The sequence below is a fragment of the Microcaecilia unicolor genome, chromosome 8 (genome assembly GCF_901765095.1).
Source record: "Microcaecilia unicolor chromosome 8, aMicUni1.1, whole genome shotgun sequence".
NCBI classification, from domain to species: domain Eukaryota; kingdom Metazoa; phylum Chordata; class Amphibia; order Gymnophiona; family Siphonopidae; genus Microcaecilia; species Microcaecilia unicolor.
Window position 1 is genome coordinate 202,792,630 of NC_044038.1, and position 22,634 is coordinate 202,815,263.

Here is a 22,634-nt window from a genome sequence, read left to right on the forward strand (position 1 = left end):
TGTGTCTCATTGTAAATGTAATCAATGAAGGTAGTCCATGTCCACTTACTAGACCGATGCATTTCTTTAATATACTCCACACACTGAAATCACTTCTAGAAAACATAGGTGCTGGTAAGGATGTTCTGCAGAGAGAAATCAAAGAAGCAATTAAATTGGCACAGACTATCTATAGCAGGACTGTGTCCCCTCTAGACAGATTTACTACACACTCTCTTAAATCAGTGCCTTTATTCACAAAAAGTTGTAAGCTTTAACATACCAAAAAAAACCATACTAAATCTTGAATAGCAGCTAGTACATAAAATCTGGCACACTGTGTCAGATCTTAAGCAGTGCACAGCCAATATATTCTGTATTTACAGAACTTGGGTCACAATGAACAAATCCCACCTGTGTTTCCCGATTCCATTCTGTTCAGGCCACATCTTGTCCCTCTGCTCTTCAGTCCTGCTGCTCTTGTTGTTTTCTGGTAGAGTCATATCAGCTGCCTGGTGAATTACTTCTGAAAATTCCCCTGAAGAAGCATCAGAGTCAAAGCCTGTAGGGTTGAAAAAATGACCATCTCAGCAGAGTTCCTGGAAATCCAAGGCAGCTTGCTGACCCCTGTTCTGTGAATTTGAGAGGAACAACACTAAACTGCCAGGTATCCTCTTGCCATTCTAGTTATCCAAGTGCTCTGCTGTAAAACATTCGTTTGGTGCTTACGCTTTACAAATGAGTTGGCTCTTAACAATTCTGTCTATCTTCAGGGAGAGCACACACACCAAAAATGTCTTTCACAACCAAGCTTCACTGCTTACTCACTGTAATAGTTGGTCATTAACTGCCTCATTATGGTTCCAAGAAACTGACAGCCACAATTACTCCAACTGAATTGTCTAACGCCTTTTAAACCGACAGCCACAATTACTCCAACTGAATTGTCTAACGCCTTTTAAACCGACACTATACTTTTGTTTTCTTCAGCTGATGAAGTACTATTATAGTCCAATTCAGTGATATGGAATCCTCCAAAGCAGAAACCGCCCTATCTTCAGAGCATGAAGAGAAAATAAAAAACCTAAAATGAATGGAGAGGAATAGAATGCAGGACGTCACATCAGAGCTGGCCTTGTGCACAAAAACATTTTTGGTGTATGTGCTCTCCAAGGAGATAGACAGAATTGTTACGAGCCAACTCACTTAAAGCAAGAAGGCTAAAAATCAAATCAGACTGCTTGAATCATGGGCAAAAGCACTTCAGCCTCTGTGAAAAAGAAACAAAGCAACACTCACCAGTAAACTCATGATCCGCTAAATTTTATACTACAAGGAGTAAACTTCCTTTATACTTAGATATATGAAGATTAACACCCAGCACAGCTCAAAAAGATAGAGCACAATTAGAAAAGGAACAGAGAAGGGCAACCAAAATGATAAAAGGGATGGATTGACTTCCCTAAAGGTGTTAGGGCTCTTCAGCTTGGAAAGAAAACGGCTGAGGGCAGATATCTACTATAATAAAACGCACCCTCAACGTTCTGAGTCACTCAGACTCCCAGAACAGTTCGTGGATTCATGGTGGTGAAGCCACCCCACTGACCCGTGCCCCGCCCTCGCGTCAAACGTCATGACGTCGAGGGCGGAAAAAATACACTAAACTAAATAAAGGGATCACACCCAGGCAGGGGGAGGAGTACTCCTCCCGCTGCCTAAGAAACGCAGGCTACCAACCTCCCGACCCACCCGCGGAAAGAAATCTGGAGGGAAACCACCTCCAAAGCTCCGGAGTCCAAATGACTCCGGAGACCACCGTTCCATGTCCAACACCCCCCCCCCCCCCCCCCCGGCGTAGCAATGTCGCCTTCGGCACCTAACCTCTACACCTCTACCCAGGAAATCTAGACTGCCCCAACTTGACATTTCGCTCTTTAAATTGTAAGCTCCTTTGAGCAGGGACCGTCCTTCTTTGTTTATTTTGTACAGCGCTGCTTAACCCTAGTAGCACTCTAGAAATGTTAAGTAGTAGTACGCCCCGCCCACAGAATGCTGGACCCCCCCCCCCCCCCCCGCACCGCCCCCCCCCCCCAAAGCTGAAGTTCAAAAGAAGCCCCGGCCACAAAATGCAGGACGTCCAATACCCCTCCCCCCCCAGAACACCCCCCCTCCTAAGCCACCTACCGTCGCATTGCTTTGCCGGCGGGGGACCCGAAACCCCGCCAGCACAAGTCCTCCTGTCTGCTGACTACGGCGTGATCTTCAGCGTTGCTAGCCTGTGCAGGCAGGCCTTCTGTGCCTCTGACGCAGGACGTCAGACGCACAGAACCCCGCCCTGCACAGGCTACCAACGCCGAAGATCGCTGGAGTCAGAATCAGCAGACAATACAGGACTTCTGCTGGCGGCATTTTGGGTCCCCCGCCAGCAAAACTACGTGACGGTGGGTGCGATGGCGGCAGCCAGGTGCATCGCAGTGGGTGGGATGGCAAGGCGTCCCGGCGGGACGAAGAAGGAAAGCTGCTGGGGCTGTCTCGGGTGACTGATCTCAAATCTCAAACACAAGTTAGAAGTAGAGAACTGCACGTGAACGCGGTTGGAAGTACCGTATGAGTCTATCAGTAACAACATACCTACCCAGGTTCTCTAAGATGTCTCTTCAATAATTTATGCACAACCAACTACACTTACTCTCTGCCCGACGAGCAAGGAGGTTTAGGTACACACACACACACCCACACACCCCTCCAACACACACACACTCTCACTCTCATCTGGCAGCGCTTCATGAACCCCCCTCCCACCCCCACACACTCTCTCTCTCTCATCTGCCAGCGCTTCCTGAAACCCCCATACACACACACACTCATTCACTCACTCTCTCTCATCTGGCATCGCTTCCTGACCCTCCCCCCCCCACACACACACACACTCACTCAGTCATCTGGCATCGCTTCCTGACCCCCCCCCCCCCCCCCCCCACACACACACACACTCAGTCATCTGGCATCGCTTCCTGACCCTCCCCCCCCCCACACACACACACACTCACTCAGTCATCTGGCATCGCTTCCTGACCCCCCCCCACACACACACACACTCTCTCACTCGCATCTGGTAGCGCTTCCTGAACCCCGCACCCCTCTTCTTCCAAGCTGAACCCCCCCCCCCCCACACACACACACTCTCTCTCCCCCTCCTCCAGCACACCAATTGCTTGGGTGCAGTGCCGGGAATCTCAGACACCAGAGACGGGGGGGGGGGGCCTGACACCAGAGAGAGAGAGAGGAAGGAAGGAATCTCTGTCTCACTTACAATGTCTTTCTGACTCTCACTCTCACACACTCTGTCTCACACTGTATCACATTCATTCTCTATGTGTCACACAGTCACTCACACACTCGCTCGGTCTCATACACTCACTCTCACAGAGAATCTGTCTCTCACACACACTCTCTCTCTAGCACACACACACATACACTCTCACACTGTCTCACAGACGCACTCGCACACACTCTCATTCTCACACACACTCTCTCTCACAGACACACTCGCACACACTCATTCTCACACACACACTCACAGACGCACTCACACACACTCTCATTCTCACACACACACAGACGCACTCGCACACACTCTCATTCTCACACACACACAGACGCACTCGCACACACTCTCATTCTCACACACACTCTCTCTCACAGACACACTCGCACACACTCATTCTCACACACACACTCACAGACGCACTCACACACACTCTCATTCTCACACACACACAGACGCACTCGCACACACTCTCATTCTCACACACACTCTCTCACAGACACACTCGCACACACTCTCATTCTCACACACACTCGCACACACTCTCATTCTCACACACACTCTCTCACAGACACACTCGCACACACTCTCATTCTCACACACACTCGCACACACTCTCATTCTCACACACACTCTCTCACAGACACACTCGCACACACTCTCATTCTCACACACACTCGCACACACTCATTCTCACACACACTCTCTCACAGACACACTCGCACACACTCTCATTCTCACACACACACTCACAGACACACTCGCACACACACTCATTCTCGCACACACACTCGCACACTCATTCTCACAAAAACACTCATTCTCACAGACACACTCGCACTCTCATTCTCACAAAAACACTCTCATTCTCACAGACACACTCGCACTCTCATTCTCACAGACACACTCGCACACACTCATTCTCGCACACACACTCATTCTCACAGACACACTCGCACACACATTCTCGCACACACACTCATTCTCACAGACACACTCGCACTCTCATTCTCACACACACTCATTCTCACAGACACACACACACACTCATTCTCGCACACACTCATTCTCACAGACACACTCACACACACTCTCATTCTCGCACACGCTCATTCTCGCAGACACACTCACACACACTCTCATTCTCGCACACGCTCATTCTCGCAGACACACTCACACACACTCTCATTCTCGCACACGCTCATTCTCGCAGACACACTCACACACACTCTCATTCTCGCACACGCTCATTCTCGCAGACACACTCACACACACTCTCATTCTCGCACACTCTCATTCTCACACACACACTCACACTCTCATTCTCACACTCACACTCTCATTCTCACACACACACTCTCATTCTCACACACACACTCTCTCTCACACAGTCACTCTCACATACACTCTCCCAAACATACACACTCCGAGGAAAACCTTGCTAGCGTCCGTTTCATTTCTGTCAGAAACGGGCCTTTTTTACTAGTAAGTCTATAAAATCTAGAATGGGGTGAAACAACTTAATGCAACTCAATGGCTAAGCTTTGAAACTCAAGCAGTTACCATAGTGGAGTTTAAAAGAAATGTTTGAACAAGTACCTGGAGAAAGTCAACAGACCAGAGGAAAAACACGGAATCTAACTATGTTTTGGGCTTCTGCCAGGTGCTTGTGATCTGAATTGGTCATTTAGAAACAGGATACTGGGCTACATGGCTCTTGGTCTGGCCCAGTATGGCAATTATGTTGTTATGATTTGTATTTTGAAATGCTAGCACATTTGTTCCAGAAGTTCTGAAACTCTGAAAATTTTAAAGGGTTAAATCAATCATATCCACTGTTTTTTTTTAATCTCACCCCCCCCCCCCCCTTCATTTTACTATGTCTTCTACAATTAGAGTAGTGGTGTTTGTCAGTGGAGGGAAGAACTTAAACCCCCAGAAGAATAAAATGACAAGTGGAGAGTCCTAGAATATCCTCAGGACCTGTCTGTACAATAATGCTTCAAACACAAAAGATATTTACATATATAGAACCTTGAGGCCTGGTGTTTCAGGCATATGTAGGATAGCCTTCCAATAGTCTTCAGCAGCATTACAGGATCACACATTACAAGGTAATTTTAAGAAGCACATTTTACACTTAGAACATGACTGGATGTGAAAGTACATCTACCCTAAGATACTGAATAGTTATGCATACATCATGCGTAGGCAATCCCAGGGGAGATGGAGCTGGGATGAAGGTACAACGTACCTATGTATTTTATGAGGTACGTATGTACACACAATGAGTACACATGCTTTTCAAGCAGGTATAAGTTTGTGTGCTATTAGGGATAGTTCTCAGAGTGTGTTTTACGGAAGCCATATAGATTTTTAAGTTGCTTTTATAAAATATGCAACTTTTGGAAATTTTAGTTATGTGCCCTGCTATGAAATGATCCCCATATGTCAATGTCTCAAAGAAACCTCTGCCACGGCACTGGAAAAGATAAAGCTAGCAACACCACAAAGTCACACTGTGTGCGGGATAAGAAGTGTTAGCTGTTCTGCAGTGGCAGAGCTAACACATGGCATGGAGGTACAGGGAGCATAAGAGCTAGTTTGTATGGTAATAGGGTCCTCAATTTATCATTTTTTTTTTATAATTGCCTAAGAGGGGATGTACGCTGTAAAAAGTCTGTGCTCAATTTATCACAGCATGCATTTAAATATCATTTTCTTCAAATTAGATGTCATAATTCTGTGATAGCAGGATTTTAACTGTGAAGGTTCAGAGAGCATAACATAAGAACATAAGAATAACCATACTGGGTCAGAACTATGGTCCATCTAGCCCAGTATCCTGCTTCCAAAAGTGGCCAATCTAGGTCACAAGTACCTGGCAAGAAGCCCAATTAGTAGCAACACTCCAAGCTACCAGCTCCAAGCTACGCAGCTCTGGAACGCGTTGCCACGCAACTTGAAAACTGTCTATGAATTGATCAATTTCCGCAAACTATTGAAAACCTCTCTCTTCGACAAGATATATCACAAAGATCAACACATGTAACTGTACAATCAATAATTTATCCAGAAATGTTATATACTATCTTTTGCTTTAACACTATCATGTAACCCAAAACCCTCTGTAAAACCAAATGTATATTGTCTTCTACTTCCAGTATCCATGATGAATTGTAAGCCACATTGAGCCTGCAAAGAGGTGGGATAATGTGGGATACAAATGCAATAAATAAAATAAATAAAATACCAAACCCAGATCAAGCACTGGCTTCCCCTATGTCCGTCTCAAAAACAGACCATGAACTTTTCCTCCAGGAACTTGTCCAAACATTTTTAAACCCAGATATGCTAACTGCTGTTACCACATCCTCCGGCAAAGAGTTTCAGAGCTTAACTATTCTTTGAGTGAAAAAACATTTCCTCCTATTTATTTTAAAAGTATTTCCATGTAATTTCACAGTGTCCCCTGGTCTTTGTACTTTTTGAAAAATCGATTTACTTTTACATGTTCTACGCCACTCAGGATTTTACAGACCTCAATCAGATCCCCCCTCAGCCATCTCTTTTCCAAGCTGAAGAGGCCTAATCTCTTTAGCCTTTCCTCATATGGGAGGAGTTCCATCCCTTTATCATTTTGATCACCGTTTGAACCTTTATCTAATCCATCCTCTCTCTGATCTAGGCCATTTTCCTTCAGCTACTATAGGCTGCAACTTTGTGGGTCTTATTGATTTTATGATTTGTATTATTGTTGATGTGCTGTTACCACGTTGACATTCTATGAAAGGCAGCATTTAATAATGTTAAATTAACTCCTGTAGTGGTGTACAGAAACCTATAAGAAAAAAGTGTCCCCAGGCCACCCATCTCCAGGATTCCTAGATGGGCTCCAAGTATTTTCATCTCAGCCAACCCAAAGAGCAGAAACACAAACTTAGGTTGCTGCTCACAAACACAGAGTTCCAGCACAAGCTGTTACCATAAAGAGATAGTAGACAGATCATATTCCCACATATTTTATATACAAAGTAATTGCCCAGCTGGTAACGTAGGATCTTCCCAAGTCTCTCACATTATAACACTTGTGAAAAATGTTTTGTAAGCTCATAACTTGGTTGCACGCAGAATGCTCTAAGCGAGAGACAGTAGTTAAAACTTGTTGACTAAGGAGTGGTAACATTCCATTGTAGGAGATCGATCCAGGTTTCCACCCAGCTTTTCAGGGGCTCCAAAGAAATAGGGATACATTTTTTTTAACATAAAGCACATATCTTAGGAGCACCATTTGTAACATAAGGTGGTAGATGCTAAAGAGATCCTGCTATGCTGTACATGAAGCATAAGACATTCATTTTTGCCTTTATATCATAGAAACAGAGAACACAATGGCAGAAAAATACCATGTGCTTACCTAGTTCATCCATCTATACCGACTGTTCATCTCCAAAAACCCCTCCCTATTTCCATCTAGAACATTGAATAACATATAGCAAGTTTGGTTTTACAATTACAGCAATTATACCATTTTCACCCTAAGATGTTGGGGAGGACACATCCAGTACTATTTCTGTATGTCAAATGTGGAAAGATGGGCAGTCCACGTGAGTTGTATCAATGAAAGATTAAACTGGTACTGGTAGAACCTGTCAAATCAGAAACTCTCCCTGAACAATTTATGGAGCAAAGGGTGTTAACCTTATAGACAGAAGGAGGATGGTACAGGAGCTAAGCCAGCAACACATGGCTTCATGCTATAAATACGGTTCAGTCATTATACAATTCCTACCTGTGACGGCATCATAGAACTCTTCTTCACTGTTCATTCTTCAGTAGAAAAATCTTTTTCACTCTCAATCTGGTTCTTCTAGATCATTGTTCTTAAAATATTTTGTGGTTGGAGCACTTAAATTTGCTATATTAAATAGCTGGTAAATAAACGTCTGGGACCTGAAAAGCAAAAAAAATGGAACTAAATATATTTGTTAGCAATACAAGCAGTGATAGTAATTCTGTATAGCATGGAATAGTGTTTCTCAAATCACAAAGCTTTAGAATACTGTAACAGCATACTATGATTCCTGATATCCCCCCCCCCCCCCCCCCAATAAAAAAACAAAACAAAAACACAACAAAAAAAGTGTATGGTGTTGAGCTGTGCTCAAGGACTACTTTCAGCAACCAGCGTGTTAGACCATAAGCAAATTCCACTAGCACAGCCCTAGAAGTAATCAGGGAGGAGACAGGGAGCCTGCATTAACCACAAAGAAGTGGTGAAATCTTTAACCAGAGAATTTTCCGGGGGATCTTAGCCTCCATCTTTCACACTCTTTACTCCTTATGTCCACAAGCACTACCTAGGTACTGCTTGACAAGCTAATCTGACATACAAGTAGGAGAAATAACTAAACAGCAGGGCCGTCCAATTCAGTCAAATGAATCAGTTTTTCAATTAGATTAAATTCAATTTGATTCAGATCTTTAAGGCTATCAAAAATTGAAAATAAAATTATTTTTCTACCTTTGTTGTCGGGTCTTTTAATTTTTGTAATTGTGTTGCTCCCAATCTCTAGTTTCAGCTTTCCCCTGTCTTCTCTTAATTCTTTTGCCAGGGTCACGAGTAGCCTAGTGGTTAGTGCAGTGGACTACATCCTGGGGAACTGGGTTTGACTTCCACTGCAGTTCCTTGTGACTCTGGGCAAGTCATTTAACCCTCCATTGCCCCAGGTATAAATAAGTACCTGTATATACTATGTAAGCCGCTTTGAATGTAGTTGCAAAAACCACAGAAAGGCGGTATATCAAGTCCCATTTATTTATTTATTTATTTGTAGCATTTGTATCCCACATTTTCCCACCTATTTGCAGGCTCAATGTGGCCTTACATTGTTCCTTATTGGTGATCACCAATTCCGGAAAAGAGAAATACATAGTTAAGATAGACCTTTCCCCTTTGGCATTTCTTCTCCGTCCATGTCCATCATTCACCTTTCCTCTGTGTCCCTGCTCCTATCTTCCTGCCATGTTGAGCATTTCCACTCTCTGTATCTTTATTCTTGCCCTGGCGGAACTATTGTTAGTAATATGTAATTTACCCTTAAAATCGAGCGTGGCAACGGAAGATTGGAACGTAGCCCAAGTGATAGACCTTATAGACCTACCAACCAGAAACACAACAAGATCAACACGAACATACCTAAATCTCCACCACCCAAGCTGCAAAGGTCTCAGATACAAATCAACCTATGCATCCAGCTTCTCCTATATACAACTATGGAACGCATTACCAACCGCCGTGAAAACAACGTATGACCACTTAAGCTTCCGGAAATTACTAAAAACCAACCTGTTCAAAAAAGCATACCCCAACAATCCAACTTAAACGCCTGAACCCTGCAACATAACAAAACCAAAGGTCATATTGGACATAACCTCCTCCTTATAATTTCCCAATGTGTCTGTCACACATGAACTTTTACTGTACTACTATATCACCTTGTATTTGTTCTACCGAAACTGGCGATCGCCATTAAGGTACTATGTAAGCCACATTGAGCCTGCAAATAGGTGGGAAAATGTGGGATACAAATGTAACAACTAAATAAATAAATAAAGCCGATATTTAAAAAAGGTTCCAGAGGGGATCCGGGAAATTATAGACTGGTGAGCCTGATGTCGGTGACAGGCAAAATGGTAGAGACTGTTATAAAGAACAAAATTATAGAGCATATTCAAAAGAATGGACTAATGAGACAAAGCCAACGTGGATTTACTGAAGGGAAATCTTACCTCACCAATCTATTACATTTCTTTGAAGGGGTGAACAAACATGTGGATAAAGGCGAGCTAGTTGATATTGTGTATCTGGATTTTCAAAAGGCGTTTGACAAAGTACCTCATGAAAGACTCCAGAAGAAAATGGAGAGTCATGGGATAGGAGATAGTGTTCTATTGTGGATTAAAAACTGGTAAAAGGATAGAAAACAGAGAGTAGGGTTAAATGGTCAGTATTCTCAATGGAGAAGGGTAGATAGTGGGGTTCCTCAGGGGTCTGTGCTAGGATTGCTGCTTTTTAACATATTTATAAGTAGAGAGGTATGGTAGCCGTGTTAGTCCACTCTTGAAGGTTATCAATAGAAATCAAACAAAATAAAACATGGAAAAGAAAATAAGATGATACCTTTTTTATTGGACATAACTTAATACATTTCTTGATTAGCTTTCGAAGGTTGCCCTTCCGATCTGACGAAGGGCAACCTTCGAAAGCTAATCAAGAAATGTATGAAGTTATGTCCAATAAAAAAAGGTATCATCTTATTTTCTTTTCCATGTTTTATTTTGTTTGATTTCTATTGATAACATATTTATAAATGATCTACAGATGGGAGTAACTAGTGAGGTAATTACATTTGCTGACAACAAAAAGTTATTGAAAGTTGTTAAATTGCGAGAGGATTGTGAAAAATTACAAGAGGACCTTACTAGACTGGGCATCTAAATGGCAGATGACGTTTAATGTGACCAAGTGCAAAGTGATGCATGTGGGAAAGAGGAAAACGAAATATAGCAACATAAAGCAAGGTTCCACGTTAGGAGTCACCAACCAAGAAAGGGATCTCAGCGTCATTGTTGATGATACATTGAAATCCTCTGCTCAGTGTACTGCTGCAGCTAAGAAAGCAAATTGAATGTTAGGTATTATTAGGAAAGGAATGGAAAACAGAAGTGAGAATGTTATAATGCCCTTGTATCAGTCCATGGTGAATCCGCACCTCGAATATTGTGTTCAATTCTGGTCGCCGCATCTCAAAAAAGATATAGTGGAATTAGAAAAGGTACAGAGAAGGGCGACAAAACTGATAAAGGGGATGGGACGACTTCCCTTTGAGGAAAGGCTGAAGCATCTAGGGCTCTTCAGCTTGGAAAAGAGATGGCAGAGGGGAGATATGATAGAGGTCTATAAAATAATGAGTGGAGTGGAAAGGGTAGACGTCAATCATTTGTTTACTCTTTCCAAAAATAATAGGACTAGGGGGCAAGCGATGAAGCTACAAAGTAGTAAATTTAATATGAATCGGAGAAAATATAATTAAACTTTGGAATTCGTTGCCAGAGAATGTGGTAAAGGCGGTTAGCTTAGCAGAGTTTTAAAGGGGTCTGGACGACTTCCTAAAGGAAATGTTCATAGACCATAATTAAATTGACTTGGGGAAAATCCACTGCTTATTTCTGAGATAAGCAGCATAAAACGTATTGAGCTTTTTTGGGATCTTGCCTGGTATTTGTGACCTGGATTGGCCACTGTTGGAAACAGGATGCTGGGCTTGATGGACCTTTGGTCTGTCCCAGTGTGGCAATACTTATGTATATATCCCTATCCCTCATGTGCAGCTTCTCCTTCCTCCTTCCCTCCTGTCCTTCCTCCCCCAGGACCAACATTTCCCTTTCTTTTCTCTCATCCTCCCCCTTCCCTCGACCCGTCTGCTCTCCTCCTCTTCTTCCTTCCATCCATGGTCTGCTCTCCTCCTCTTCCCTCCTTCCACTTGTCTGCTCTCCTCCACTTCCCCCTTCCATCCAGCCTCTGCCTTCATCCTTTCATCCATGGTCTGCTCTACTCCTCTCCCCTTCAATCCAGCCTCTGCCCCCCACACCTCTTCCATGCAGCCTCTGTTCCCTCTCTGATTCCGCTCCCCCCCCCCCCCCCCCCACTGCTGCTGCTGTTGCTTCTCTAGATGAGCAGCAGTGGCAAAAGAAGCTAAACTCAGTGCAAGGCCGGACTCTCCATTGGCACAACTGCCAGTACTGCTCCCTTGGATGTTACCTTCCTGTTCTGAGGCAAAGCCAGCAGCCTACACCAATACAAAATCCGACACCATGTTGAGTTTAGCTTCTTTTGCCACTGCTACTGATGCTTTACAGAAGCAGCAGCAGCGGTTTGAGTGACATTATGAGGAAGGTGAGGAAAGTTTGATTTTTCCCCCCAAAATAAATTAATTCAACCTGATTCACCCAAACGAAATCAGCGAATTGGACAACATTAGTAAACAGACAGAAACTGGTCATTTTCTCAGCTCCCACTTAAGCATTATTAATATTTTAGAAGTCCACACATATGTGCACTTTTATACTGTAAAGGGGAGGCGGGGGGGGGGGGGGGTGTTGCACAGCAAAAACATGCAGTACTAAGATGTGTAGAAGGGAACCATGCTTTAACCTCCCATTGGCTGTTGTTAGAGGCCTCTGTTTTCAAGTGCTTATCCTGAACAGTGCTGAGCACACAGACTGTGGGGCCCTTATGCAATTTCAGAGTGACATTCTGAAGCAAAAGAAGATTGTTTTATAGGATGAAAGCAAACTTCTTTCAGATTTCTTTTCAAATGAGAATTTAGAAGACATTTTATTCAATTCATCTGAGCTGAATTCATCATGCACATTTAAAAACACAATATACTGCTAGCCTTTTTGTATGTGCTCATAGTTTGTTACACAAAAATTATTATAGCTTATAAACTGTTTTAAATTTTAGTTAAATACACACACAAACAGTGCTCAAGGGGCCAATCAAGCAACTAAGTTCCAAGATAGGAACTGCAACCAATTAGAAACCACTCAGAGTAAAAGATGTCCAGGAATAAAAAGTGAATTTGGTCACTGCAGCTGGGAAACAAAGATTGCAGCTCCCTTTGAAATTAAGTATGCATACACTTAGAAGTGGCCAGCAGATGTCACTGCTGTGCAGTAAGACACTCACTCCAGGTAACAAAAAAAGCAGGTTTGATCCCTCCAGGTAACAAAAAAAGCAGGTTTGATCCCCCCAACTTCCTGAGTTGCCTCTATGGCAGTGCTTCTCAATCCAGTTGGGTTTTCAGGATATCCATAATGAATATCCATAAGATAGATTTGCATACAAAAGGAGGCAGTATATGCAAATCTCAAACATATTCATAGGCCGATGATTAGAAGCAAATGCGGGCGCTAGAGGCCAATAACACCATACTAGCACTTGTGTTTGCTCCAGCCTGATGATCACAGCCAGCGAGTGCATGTAATAACACACCTGCCATTTCTGAATGCTAATTGCATGCAAACACATACCAACAAGGGTCTCCTGCATTCCTCCCTCATGATCAGCGGACAGTGCGCCAAACAAGGGAACTGCTCCCGCTGCAAACCCTACGCCAGCTTGGAACTGGCATTAGGGTTTGCCAGCAAGGGAGGAATGGGAGAGACCCACAGAAGAGGGTCGCACCCCCCCCCCCCCCCCCCACACACACACACACGATGCACCAGGAAGGGCAGGATGCTGCCATTTTGATTAAGTGTCCAAAAAGGAGGGAGGGAGTGCTAGTCCCTCCCTCCTCCAACTACTACTACAAAGAGGTAGGCCACCAGGAGAAGGGAGGGAGGGAGGGAGGGTGGGCTAGCTAAATAGTGGTCCCACTGGACCATCAGGAGTTTTGTGTTTTAGGGGTGGGGGGGCCTGGATGTCCATCAGACTCTCAGCTCTTGTGTTTGGGGGGGGAGGGGGCAGGCTTAGGTTTGACAGGTCCCTCTTCTGCTGTTCAACCAGTCAAACCCCTGGACCCGTCAAACAACTTCTGCGAGAGGATTGTGCCTTGGGCGCATACCCAGGCACAATCCTCCCGCAGAAGTACTCCTATAATCAGAACTGATAGCACGTGTAAATTTGCAAGCTACTCATATTATGGCTAAACTGAGCTGTTGCCATGCTGCTCATCAGAACTCTATTAAACCATCCTATTAAAAATACATAACTTACGAATACAGTAAGAGCTAAATATATTTAACACATAAAAATGTAGATAGCAGACAAAGCAAAAGCAATAAGGTTTAATAAAAAATATAGGGAGAAATAAGGGTCAAATAGGTTGCACACAACATTTCACACAAACTATGCGCTGGCCCTTATTTCTACAATTCAAGTGGGCTAAACACTGCAATCTCAATATTTTTATAAAAGACCAAACAAAATATCCTAGAAAGAGAGAGAGAGAGTAGTGAGGGTGGGGGAAGTCAGTAAGTAAGACTTCTGAAGAACCTAAACCAGGGGATTCTCAATCCAGCCCTTGGGACAAACCCAGCCAATCAGATTTTCAGGATATCCACAATGAATATGCAGGAGATAGACTTGCATCCAAAGGAGGCAGTGCATGCACATTCATTGTGAGTGTATCCTGAAAAAAACCAAGGTCTGGATTAATCCCTGCTCTAAGCAACGCTGCTTTACTCCAACATATATTCCACATCTATCTTCATTTCGATAACCCTCTCTAAAAGGTGTCAGTATGGCAGGTGCAGGAAAGCCCATAAACTCAAAACTAGGCAGCTGCATACATTATCTCAACCATAATGCTATACAATTATTTTTATACCAAATTAATACATTGTGTGAATGTTAATATAGTACAAAAAGCCTGCAATTTAAAGGATTACTGAAGAGCTTATATACTTTACAATATAATTTCCTTATAAAGTCATGTAAAACATGCCCCTTTCAGCAGTTCTGAAAAAAAATTAAAAATCTGCACAAAGACTTTTACCAAGTAGGTGGTCACATACCTGATATTAAAATCTTTTTTGAAAGATATGAACTCCCCCTTAAAATCACAAGTCAAGGACCCTGGGTACAGCTAGACTCAACACTGGCGCTAAGCCCCCAAATCCAAGTAACCTTCAGGAGCTGCTTCTATCATCTCCAACAACTATACTGTCTCTCTGTATATTGAGAAAGCAGGTTTTGTCACAGTGGTTCATGCTCTGATAACGTCAAGACTAGATTACTATAATGCACTCTATATTGATCTGACTACAAAGGGTTTGCACCAGCTTCAATTGATTCAGAATGCTGCAGCAAAACAGGGAAGGCTGTGACGTGATCACATCACACCATTTCTGCAAAAACTTCACTGGCAACCAGTACAATACAGGGCTAAATTTAGAAGTTTGTCTGATCTTCAAGGCCTTGGGAGTATCCCTAACCATATGTTCTCCAAAGGATAATCACATGACATGACACCTGCGAAGGACTTTTGAGTAACTCCTAAACCAGTGGTTTCCAAATCTGGTCCTGGAGTCACCCCATCCACTCGAGTTTTTAGGATATCCAAAATGCATATTCCCGAAAAAGATTTGCATGCCTTGCCTCCACTGCATGCAAATCTCTCAAGAGTATTCATTGTGGATATCCTGAAAACCTGACTGGCTGGGGTGCCTCCAGGACCAGGTTTGGGAACCACTGCCCTAAACTCTGGGATACGCTCTTTAAAAGGCCGCACTCAGCACAAGACTGTCTCTTCAGAAAGCTTGACTTTTCCTATGGAAAAAAACAACTAGCTAGTTAGTCATACACACAAGAACTAACAACAGCTGCACATCCTGTAACAGGACTTGCTTATCTACTCCTATCTAGGTGACATTTTCATGCATCTTTCTGACTTCACATGCAATTTTTCTTTAAGTTAGTCCCCTTATTTTTAACTCAGGGGGTGGGCAGCCTTGGCATGAGAGTCACAATCCAGTTGTGTTTTCAGGATTTCCCCAATGAATATGCATGCAAACAGATCTCATGTATACTCACTGAGGAAATCCTGAAAACCCAACCGAGTTGTGGCCTGCAGGAACAAGGTCACTTACACCCTACGCTGAGTATTTAAAATGTTTTAATGTGTTGACACTAAGTGCATACTATGCCATACTATACACTGTTAATAGATAATTTCAGTAGCAAAAATATCAAGTACCTATGTCCAGATTGTTCTTGTACACCACCTTGGATGAATTTCTTAAGGCAGTAAATAAATCCTAATAAATAAAATAAAAGTAGACTGATTAAAAAATATCTTATTGGTTATTTAGAAATATTGTAACTACAGAACTAATGAAATCTCTAGGATCCCTTTTCAGCTAAAAGTAAGCCGTCGAGCTCTTAGGTTGATTTTGATTCATTTGAACATCAAGCAGGCTCCATTTTACTTTTCTGTATCAGTTTAATGTTTTCACATCAAATAAGGGAACATGCTTCACCCATTCAAGTCAAGTACTAAAAAGCAGACCAAGGCGTAGCCTTGAGGTTCTTAGAGACCATGAGGTGGGAAGATAAGTAAGCTGCATGCTTTTTAGCACACCCTGGTGTCAAGAGGTTGCTTATCCCCTTGACTATCAGAGGATATGTGAGAATTCAGCCTTTAACCCAGCAAGGATTAGCAAAAAGCAGCTCAAAACACTTCCTAATCCTGGTGCCCCCCCCCCCCCCCCTCTTCTGGGTTTGCATCCACCAAACTCTACAAAAGGAATATGAGAAAGATAGCTAAAATATAAGCAAGGGTGCACAGTTTGAGGTACAATTCACAGAGATAAAGAGGTGAAAATACCCTTGGCTTAAATCACTAGTGAGAGTTCCTCCAGAATACTGTCTTCAATTCTGGAGGCCCCACCTCCAGCCCACCTCCATAAAGTATAGACAGAATAGAAATAACCCAGTAGAGGGTTACCAAATGATACAGAGTCTGCTATGTGAAAACAAAGAAGGGACCTATGAGACCTGGAAGCTCACAGAGATACCATAACCATTTTTTTGTAGTCCAATAAAAACATACTGCAGCCAGCACAAATTTTAAATGGAAAAGGCAATCATAGTCAAAGAGATTAACCATAACCTGCAATACTGCAAAAGGAAGCAAAAATTACACACATTAAAGGATCTGAACTGTTCATAAGTGAACACAGCAAAAGAGTTTCTTGAAGTAGGCTCCACTGATAATTTTATGTTACTCAAATTCAGGCTACTGGATGGGATCGGGCTAGAAGTTAAAAAGCAGATTGGAAACTTGGGTATTCTAGTGAATGAGGAATGGAGTGTGCATGCACATATTTGTGTCACAGTGTGTGTGTATGCTTCCTTTATCATTCGACAAATTCACCATTTGCATTATTCTTTGGAAATGGCATTGGCTTACATTAACTCTAAGTGTGTTATTGGCCAGTCTTCCTACAACATATATCCTTGGGTTACAAATTGTCTTGTTAATTGTTTGTTCATGTTGAAGCCTGTAGAGTTATGTTGTGTAAGATCAATGTAACAAACTCTTAATTTAATGCATTTTGAACTGTGAAAAAAAATGTGCAAGGGTGTGATGACTTTTACAAAGCAGTATGCGACTAGTAAAAAAGCCCCGTTTCTGATGCAAATGAAACGGGGGCTAGCAATGTTTTCTTCTGTGTGCATGTGGGAGTGTGTGTGTCCCTGCCCTCTGGCCTCTCTCCCCTCCCCCCTCTGAGTCCTTCACTGTTACAGAGCCAGCGATTTGATTTCGTGCTCTGCTGTTTTCCTTCACTGACTGTGTTACAGAGAGGGCGGGGCAGACACTCATAGGGAAACCGGATATCTCGCCCCCTTCACACTTCCGGCTGGAGGCTTCATAGAACGTTGGTGTTGCTTTTTATATAGAGAGATTACTTTTGAAAATACAATTTAAACCAAAATATAGAATTACAAGACAGCAGGTTCATCACAGTATTACAGGTCAATGCATGTGGCATTCCAGCTTGAGAGCAGCTTTTGGAAAATAAAAATGCAATGAGACCAGCAAGCCTGGAGGGGATTAAGGAAGAAAGTAGCCTGTATTGTCATGCCTTAATTTTCATAAATGCTATTTTAATCATTGCTATAATGTGTTGAATTATTTTGAGAGGCAATTGCAAGGTTTATGCATCTCTTATTCAGAAAATCTCCCAAACCAAAACAATGTCTGTATAGAGAAGTATAAATACTAAAATAGCAAAAAGTAAATAAAGTACCAATAATGGCAAACAGAATTGGGTTCACTGCCAAATATAATATTTGTAAAAGACCTCTCAGTAGAACAGAGTATCTACCAGCACTCACTGGTGCTTATGTTGATCTCAAATCCATAAAGAGTCCATGACAGGCTTCTATGGTTCACATAGGGCATCAACTCCACATCTTTGGGGTTCTTTAATTGAGTGTATTATAAAGAAAACCCACAAAAGCCCGTCATGAGCTCTATATAGATTTCAGGGGTCTTTTACAAATATTATTATATTTGGCAGTGAACCCAATCCTTTGCGATTATTAGTACCTTACTTACTAGAGAGTCTTTTCGCTATTCTCTTTTTCAGAAGACATGAATTTATATGGTATGAGTTGCAGGATCCATGACAAAACTGTGGTTCATGCATAACTTAGATCATTGCATTCTAGCTTTCTCCAAGTTTGCTAAAGGTCACATGCCCTAACAGATAAACTTGGTTTTTTGTTTGTTTTCTTGAAGGAATGCAGTGATGTGTTAGAACTTTGCTATCACACACGGAGTTGAAACAGAAACAAAAGCACTAATATGATTGCAGTCCTGCATGATGAGCATCAATGACTACATTGTTCCTCATAGCATACAGAGTAATAGAAGCATTGTTGGTGGAGGTGTACTTTGTACTTATGAAGGCCTGAACCAAGCAGTTTCAGTGCTGCTAAGTATCTAATATCCAAGAATTAATGTACAGATGATGAGAAGTGGAAATTTCTCTTTTTTTCTGTAAATTACAATGATATTAAGCATGCCAGGTGGAGCAAGTATCCCCACCTCTTCCCCCCATTTTCCTCTGACCAAGCAAGTGAAAGACAATCCATTTGCTGTTCACATGAGTGTGTTTATTAGCCTTTGAGAGACTTTTAGGATGCAGATCAAAGGCAGTTCCAGGTGTAGGGGGCAGGGCTGACAGAGGAGAGAGAGATAGAAATCCTGTAGTCAGGACTGGATAAGAAATTATTATTGCAGAAGGGGGAGAATCTCTCCCTTTGAATATGGCCAGGAGACAGAATTCTTTCCCATGCCCTTGGAAGTAAGGCTACTATCCAGGAGAGAATTACCCTTTTTTTTTTTTTTTACAACCATGAACCAGGTAACACCTTATTTCCTTCTCTGCCTAGAACAATTCAAACACTATCTCCCTGATCCCTGGAGTCAATAGCAATAGTTCTATTGACAAGAGAAACCTAACACCTCTATAGCAACTGGAAGCAGTAGTTAACTTTTGTCTCCTCTTTTAGAATAGGGGAAATACTAATTAAAGGTTTTCTTGTGTGAGAAAGGCTGTAAAGATGAATAGAAGAGGTCCAAAACATTTGGACAACAGACCAAATGCATCTTCAAAAGAAAATATAAACGGATGCTATATATTTCTTTATTGTAGATCCTGACTGACTGTAAGGTGCTAACTAAGGGGGTGTGACAACCCCTCCCTATATAATATTTCTCTGTCAGATAGGAGGTTGGGCAGTGTACATCTCTTTTGGCTCCCAAGCCAGGGAGTTTGAAAGAATGTCCTGCTCCCACTTTCTATTGTAATTTCCATTTCTATATATGTTCTCATTTCTGTCATATTCTAGACTATTTCTATGACTATTTCTTATTATTTATCCTAAATCTTTGGATAAAGAATAAACTTGTGTTTTTCCCCCAACGGAAGCGTCTCTTGGTTTTGTTCTCTTTTTGTTTTTATTTGTTGTAGTGCAAATGGTCCATAATCCAGCTGTCCAGTTTCTAAAAAGATAACAGTTGAGAGGGTTTGTCTGCGTAGTACTGCTGGCCTGATTGGACTCCGCTGGCGGCAGGAACAGGCGCAAACAGCATCAATCGATCACCTCTTTGACTGATGCATCTTCCAGAACTCAGCATCCTACACCCAACACACTAAAGCTACTAGAACCTAGCAGGCATGCAAAACTTAATCCAATAAATAAATGAAGTCAAGTAGTTTACTGACGTCATCCTATACATGCAAAAATGATTTACTTTCTTCCACAACGCTCTATGTTGCCATAATTAAATAGGATTAAATCCTCTTTTCGCATATATAGTTCACACTGGAGTCTTGGGGTACTGTAAAGCAGCTTGGGACCATCTGAGATTTTCATTCCATGACCTTGCTGGAAAAAAAAAAAAAAACGAGCCAGCTCTGACGTCCAACTTGTTTTTATGCTTCAGGTTTTTTAAGAATCCTGTCTGTGGATGTCTGGGTGGTAGTGGGGGGTGAAGGCTGTTACTGCCCAGCATGCTGTTTCTGAATAGAAGTATTAATGTATGCCATTAAATGCACAGCATAAGGAGCCTGATGTAAGTCTCATTTGTGAGGGCGCAGCTTATTTCCAGTTAGGTTCATGGCATGTGTACGGTGTGTTCCTTTTTGCATTTAGACTACCCAGCCCAACACGGGAGTTCCATCAAAGATAAAGGTTTCTTTCTGGTAAGCCAAAATACCTCATCTAATGAAAATTATTCTAATCAGGGTACTTTGAAACCTTTTGATACTGCAAGAGAATAGAACACAGCAGTGCATTAATTGCATCTCCCTTCTCCACTGTAAGAGTCACAAGGGCTGAATTCTTCAGTGTTCACATAGTTGAACAGTATTTTTTTTTTTTAAGTCCAAAACATAGCCTGCTTTTGAAAAGTTATACAATACCTCCAAAGCAATACACAATTATTAAAATGCTAAATAAAAATAGATAAATAACCATTCGTCTTCCAGACCTACTCCACATTACTTCCAAACTCAACTTCTTAAATTACTTAGGGGGTCTTTTACAAAGATGCGCTAGCGGTTTTAGCACGTCCTAAAACTAGCGTGTGCTTTGTAGACCATAATATTCCTATTGGCATCTAAACAGCTTGTGCTAATTTTTAGCGTGCGCTAAAAACGCTAGCGCACCTTTGTAAAATGAGCCCTTAAGACAACCTCCACCTAAAAATAAAATTATTTCAACACATCACTTACCCTATTTGATCTGATTACCAATATCCGTTTCTTGCTAACTTAACTAGTTTTCTCACCTGCCTCAGCCACCATAATCAGAACTTTCATACACTGGAAAGCATCATTATTACCCCAGCTCTTATATTAACTAAATAAGAACCAATAAATTTGTAATTTGTTTTCTGAAGACTAGATAATTCATTACTAGGCTTGAATCCTTTGGAAGCGGTGAAACAAAAGCATACTTTCGCTATTCTCTAGAATATTTAAAGGAACCAGTAAACAGTCAGAAAATGTATCCAGTTCTATCCCAAAAGGTTCTAGGATGCGATTCACTAATACTCAAAGGTCCCAGCCCCTCACACTACCCCAAACAGTAGCAAAGTCTATGTGACATAAATCCCCAACTACTATTACTAAACAGAAAGCCCACAACAAAGATCTAGAAAACCCACAACATAGATGAGACCCACCAAATTCCAGTAATTCAAAAACTGTTTCAGATGAAATGACTCAAGACTGGCTTTCACACTGCCTGACAATCCACTAATAACGTCAAAGTAAGTGAGCCACTGGAAGGTGGATTATCTAACTTGAAATCAGAAAAATCTTTACTTACGAAAGACACATCTGATCAGTGTCTTACATAGGCCATTATGGCAAGCAGCAGATCCAGTGCAAGGGTCTTTGTGGACAACTACTGTAGCTTTTTCTGACCTACAGTAACCCCTGATACTCTAAGCCATCACTCCTGCACAAGTTGTCATCACTGCCAAGTTATTCTGTGGTTTTGTAATATGGCAAAATGCCCAATAGGGATAAGGTTAAGACCAAATTAATTTTACTAAAAATTGCACATGAAATATAAGGAGATCATAAAACAGTCAGGACGAAACAAAACAACAGCGACTAACAAAAAACGTTCTTAGACAATATCCTTTTACAGCACAGAACATCAATGAAACTTAACTTTAGTGTCATCCCTTATGGTGGTCAGAGGGCACCCCCTCAGAAATAAGGGGCATACACAGTAATATACAGGTTGCAGCCAATAATAAAAAAAAAATGAAAGCAATGTACATCAAATGTTTTTGAGTTCTCAGAAATGTTACTGTGCCTTAGCTGCTTCTTCAAGAAACAATTACAAATCTACCACGATGAATCTTGGCTAATCAGCAATGTAACCTCACACATTTAGAAAGCAAACACCATGAAAGCCAGTTGAGCTGTGCTGGTCCCAGAGTGCTTAGGGGTGATACACAATTAACCAAGAAGCTCTTTGGTAGGCATGTTTATTTATAAATAGAGAAATTAGGTCTTACCTGATAATTTTCTTTCCATTAGTCCTTCTCATTATTCCTGAAACTGGGGGATAGTTTGAGTCCATCAACCAGCAGGTGGAGATAGAAAACTGAAAACTGGAGCTCTGAGCTGAGACATATTTCTCTTGGCATCCAGTTCAACTCCTCAGTATTTATGTAGACAAAACAGTAAGAAGAAATTCAGAACAAACACAACCACCTTAAACAAT

At 42.0% G+C, this 22,634-nt stretch overlaps 1 protein-coding gene across 6 annotated transcripts in view; it reads right to left on the bottom strand.

Moving 5' to 3' along the window:
• The window catches only part of OSBPL2 (oxysterol binding protein like 2), a 133,516-nt gene that overhangs the window by 75,467 nt on the left and 35,415 nt on the right, over positions 1-22,634 (bottom strand). For 3 of the 6 annotated variants that reach the window (XM_030213590.1, XM_030213592.1, XM_030213591.1), the window contains 3 exons: positions 8,100-8,260; positions 394-541; positions 50-125 (listed from right to left, as the gene is read on the bottom strand). In XM_030213590.1, the coding sequence (XP_030069450.1) occupies positions 50-125; positions 394-541; positions 8,100-8,136 (261 nt within the window). In that variant the 5' untranslated portion in view covers positions 8,137-8,260. Of the gene's footprint in view, positions 1-49; positions 126-393; positions 542-708; positions 775-807; positions 871-8,099; positions 8,261-16,071; positions 16,092-22,634 lie in introns of those variants that run through there. The other 3 variants (XM_030213593.1, XM_030213594.1, XM_030213595.1) reach the window with 3 other exon arrangements.